This window comes from Rhinichthys klamathensis, unplaced genomic scaffold, assembly GCF_029890125.1.
Source record: "Rhinichthys klamathensis goyatoka isolate OS25496 unplaced genomic scaffold, OSU_Roscu_1.1 h1tg000501l_1, whole genome shotgun sequence".
NCBI classification, from domain to species: domain Eukaryota; kingdom Metazoa; phylum Chordata; class Actinopteri; order Cypriniformes; family Leuciscidae; genus Rhinichthys; species Rhinichthys klamathensis.
The window spans coordinates 1098572-1103017 of record NW_026606982.1 but is presented as its reverse complement, the minus strand read 5'-3'; the positions used below and the strand labels follow the sequence as shown (position 1 = coordinate 1103017).

General features: G+C 41.4%; 1 protein-coding gene across 1 annotated transcript; it reads right to left on the bottom strand.

The window, feature by feature from the left end:
* Positions 1-93: 93 nt before the first annotated feature.
* On the bottom strand, positions 94-1271 carry LOC130072650 (UAP56-interacting factor-like). The gene is made up of 2 exons (XM_056237847.1): positions 1095-1271; positions 94-314 (listed from the first exon to the last, which is right to left on the bottom strand). Exons 1-2 carry the CDS (start codon positions 1180-1182, stop codon positions 94-96), a joined length of 309 nt encoding a protein of 102 aa, XP_056093822.1. The 5' UTR covers positions 1183-1271.
* Between the last annotated feature and the right edge of the window lie 3175 nt (positions 1272-4446).

Genomic DNA, 4446 nt, shown 5'->3' with positions numbered 1-4446 from the left:
GGACCTGTGGGACAAACCTATATTAGAAACCAGTTAAACAAGCGTTTATACAGTTCATTTGAAGCATTTTTTACAGATCTGGCCAGGCAGAAGTCATGCCAATTGTCCAAATGTGTCAGCTGTCACTAATTGAAGTGTAAGACAGTCAAGTATCAAATGCTTGCCTTGGTACTGCTGCTCTCCTCGCCTGAGTTCCCTCTGCTGCTGCTGTGGAACCTGGTTGAGTTTCTTCAAGACGTTGCTCCTGTTAGAAGCACGTTTACTTTTAGCTCTGTTCGCCTTCTGCTCTTTCTTATTCAGCCTTATAATGTCATCTGTGAAAAAAAAAGGAACAAAGTGTTTCGCCTCTGGTTTACTAAAAAAGCAAAGATATTCAACTTAAAGATGAATGATTAGATAAAATTAGATATCATTTGGAAATAATTCTTGTTTGAGCTAAATAGGAAAATAATTAGGTAAATGCAGCATGCAATATAGGCACCTTATGTTTTTATTTACTTGATTATCTCATGAGTGGGTGAATTTCACTATGGCAGATATGAATGATAAATCTTCTAACAGCACAGCAACTACTTTCTACTAATGATAATACACTATTAGGTGCCTTGGTGTTTTGCAGATATGTTTTGCCTCGGTATCAGTGTATTATAAATTGAGAACTGAATTTGGTTTTACCTAGAGCCCTTGAATAGAAAATAGTCTAGGACGCTGGTTTTACCTAACCAAATAAAACGACAAAATATTTAAAAGTATCAGCTCTTCAGGTTTGTTGAGTAAACAAGGGTCTGTATTAAAATGGTTGACTGACTGGCGCTACTGTCTGTGCTAGTCATTTACTGTGGCTGGACATTTACAGCCTACTTTAAATGTTAGGCTACTTATTTTTAGTCATTCACATATCATTACAGTCATTTACTATAATGCTGAAGTCAAGGCAAATGATTTGAGCACGAGCACGTTGGTTTGACAGCTGTTGAATGTATGTGACAGCTGACCACTGTTCCTCTACAACACACACACAGAAGTGAAACCGACGGATCCTGCAGCTGAGCCAACTCATCCAAATCACAATGTCTCGCCTCGCAATTACTAACCTAATGACAAGTCGATTTTGTCTGAGCTTGAAGCGTGAGACTCCTGCATTTGCTCTGTATTCTCCATCTGTACCTCATTCTCCCCCATTTCGTCTTCCAGTGTCGTTGCGCACGCAAAAGTTTCACAAGCGTCGCGTGTCCGTGTTTCTGACGGCTCGAGAAAAAAAAAAAATACAGCCTATACTCGGTAACTTCCAAACGAATGTAAGAATACAGAAACGCCAATGACGAGACGGACTGTGAAACTTTTCAACCCGGTTTCAAGGCGTTTTCCTTGTGTTTATTTGTGTCGATCGAGTGAGTGAGAGCCAAAGCCAAGCCCAGCAGCGCGTTGAATAGGAGGAGTGACAACCAGTGACAAGAGCCCTTAAAATAGCGCAATGTCTAATCCTGGTAGGCAGGTCTTTCCAAGGTGCATTGCAACGCAACTAGCGGCAGGAACCCTCCCCCCTCCATTATTATGTTTATCACGTTATCACAGACAAAATATGTTTTAATATAAGAAGTTGATCCAATTTTTTTTATTTTTTTTCTAAATAAAACAAGAGTTTCCCCTCAGTAGGCTATATAGGCCCTGTCCCAATACCCGCACTTGCGCCCTTGTGCCCCTCAATGCGCGTTCTCGCTAAGGGGTGCAAGACCGTAGGGTGTCCCGATCCTCTAATAGTGTTCTCCAGGGGTGATCATAAGGGCACTAAATGCACCCCTTTCGCAAGTGCGCATCAGACCTCACTTTGCTGTGGGATATTACCCAGAATCCTTGTAGTGTTGTGACGTTTCGAACAGCTAACCAATGGGGGAGAATGGTTGCTATGGTGCTGTTCGGGAGCGGAAACTCCGAAGATAAAGGAAGCCGGTATGGTGAAGTGTTTTTCAAGGCCGCGAAATTTAAAAATATAGAGGGGTTTCACGACGCGTCATCAATCCGGAAATCGGCCATTTTGGAGGCACAGAACGTAAATAATGCCACTGAACTGAATGGACTCGCAAATTTGGGTGAGTATTGCTGCTAAAAAATGGTCGAGTTTTGGTCTGTACCAATCAGTCACATCGGGAAAAAACATGTTGAGTGCTATAGACTGTCAAAAGTTAAAGAGAAGAGTGCAAAAACTGATGAAAGAAGGCGTTTGTGGTTGAGAGAGGTACAGCATCAGCTACTGGCGCGCTGGACTACTGGAGGCTGGTATGTAGCCTACTGCTTTTTCCCCACGCTCGTCTGCGCCGGTTTCAGAAATAATAACGTTACTTTTCTGCTCGTCCGGCAATTTGCAACAACACAGCATTGTTTCGGCAGTGACTTTCAGCATGTTTCCTATAAATGACGTTTGCATTTTAAGACATACCACGCGAAATCCGATCGTTCAGACTGAGGCTGATGTCCTGATATGTGATTTGAATAGGATTTCAAACCACATATGGATGTAACTTGAAACGGATTTCATGTGCTTTTTTGGACTGACAATCTGAACGTATCCTATGTCGGGATAATAAATAGATGGAAGAATTGCAGTAATGTTACGTGCTAGAGAAGCTAACTCGTTCGGATCTTTACCACATATTAACTTTAGTTTGTCAAAATGTTGCGCTCTCTCCTGCTTCCCAAGTCCTTCTCTATATGATTTCGCACCTACCACGTGTTTTTTCCGTGGTTTATTAGTGTAACAATGTGTTCAGTAGTACATAAACAGTGCAATCCATGCTGTTGTTTACATCCGAGTGCCTCCATAATGGCCGCGCATCCGGGTTACCGCCCAGAACGTGACGTTGGTGAAACCCCTCTATTAGTGTTATCGTGTCACGAAATGTAGTTTTAAGAGTTTTTCAGTCGAGAATATAGTTGTTTAAAGCTCAAATCTGTGGTTTGTTTATAAAGATAGCGCCTATTTAAAATTTTGATCGGACTTTTTCGGAGTTCCATGGATCAGCGGGCGCACAGCGCTCATGTAACTTACCCCGCCTGGAACAGCCTTACCTCGGCTAGTCATTCTGACGTTTCACGCGGGCTCTGTGTCTAGTGGTTAAACATGAGCTATAAATCGGCTTGTGTATATCTAACAGGCGATCTTTGGTCTCATTAATCTATGATTTGTTCCCTGGCAAATCGTTTTGGCTGAGGGCAAAGTGAAGTTTCATAACTTTATATATTTATGCTATTTAACTGTAACGTTAGCCTGTTGACTTATGTTTGACTGAATCTTTTAACTTGCTTTATTTCTTGACTTATATAGCTTCTTATACTTTTTTGGCTACTTATAATTTAATAATGGCTATTATTGATCAATAAAACTGAAATTTAACAAAAAGAGACAGGGTTGTGTCATTTTATTTCATATAGCCTATGTAAGACTTTTAATATATAGCCTTAGCCTATATATAATATATCACCAACACGTCATGTATTTTTTCATGTATGGGATGGGAAGAATTTCATATATCAATTTCCATAATAACATAATTAAAATTGCATTTCGAATCGCTGTGAATACGGTAAGGCAGTATAAGCTCAGGTAAACCCCAATCACAATTTATCTTAGCCAAAAACTGTTTTAATATTAATAACATTAACAGAAAGGTTGGTAGCTAAGAGTAAAAAAATATATTATTTTTTTCATTCAAAGGATTGTGTCATGTTACAGCTATTATAAGCAGCACACACGTTAGCCAAATGAATGGTGTTTGCTCTCCTGATCACAACAGAAGTGACGTGTGCAAAACTGTCCCAATTCTGCTCTTCACAGCTTTGGGCCCTTGCGCACTTACTCCGCTAAGTGCACTTTCAACAAGTGTCCACTTCCAGGAAGGCCTTAGGGCTCAAGTGAGAATTGGGACTGGGCCATACACTCACCCAGAGCCGTTGAAAAACAGAGTTGCGAGAACTTGCGACACTCCCATAGACCGCCATAGGAACTTTGGAATGCGGAAGTAACGCGTGCCCCCACTTTTCAAAATCCTGTATGTGTCCCCCCCACTTTCAAATTCGTTTTGTTATGATTTTTTAACTAAAATTAATTAAGTCACCTGTTGTTTCTGTCGTTTCATTGCCGACTGTGCCGCAAACGCGATACCTGCTCATTAGAACTTTCAGTGAGCTATTTTTAGAGTGTGCACGCGACGTTCCTGGACGTGGACGCGCGCTTCGACAGGCTTGGTCCTGCTCCTCCGCTCCGCTGTTGCGGCACAGTCAGCGATGAAACGCCAGAAACAACAACAGGTGACTTAAGCTAGCGTCATATGATCCTGTTCTTATTCTTATTCACGTTTATTCATTTATGCGCGACAAAACAAAAGAGAACGCGCTGCCAGTGAATGTCCTCCTGATACACACGCATAAAGACGCACAGAAAGACGCGCA

Bases quoted from the DNA above. Each gene is read 5' to 3' on its own strand.
- LOC130072650 (XM_056237847.1), bottom strand. From the start codon at position 1,182: ATGGGGGAGAATGAGGTACAGATGGAGAATACAGAGCAAATGCAGGAG. The intron at 315-1,094 runs GTTAGTAATTGC...TTTTTTTCACAG, and splicing joins CAAAATCGACTTGTCATTAG to ATGACATTATAAGGCTGAAT.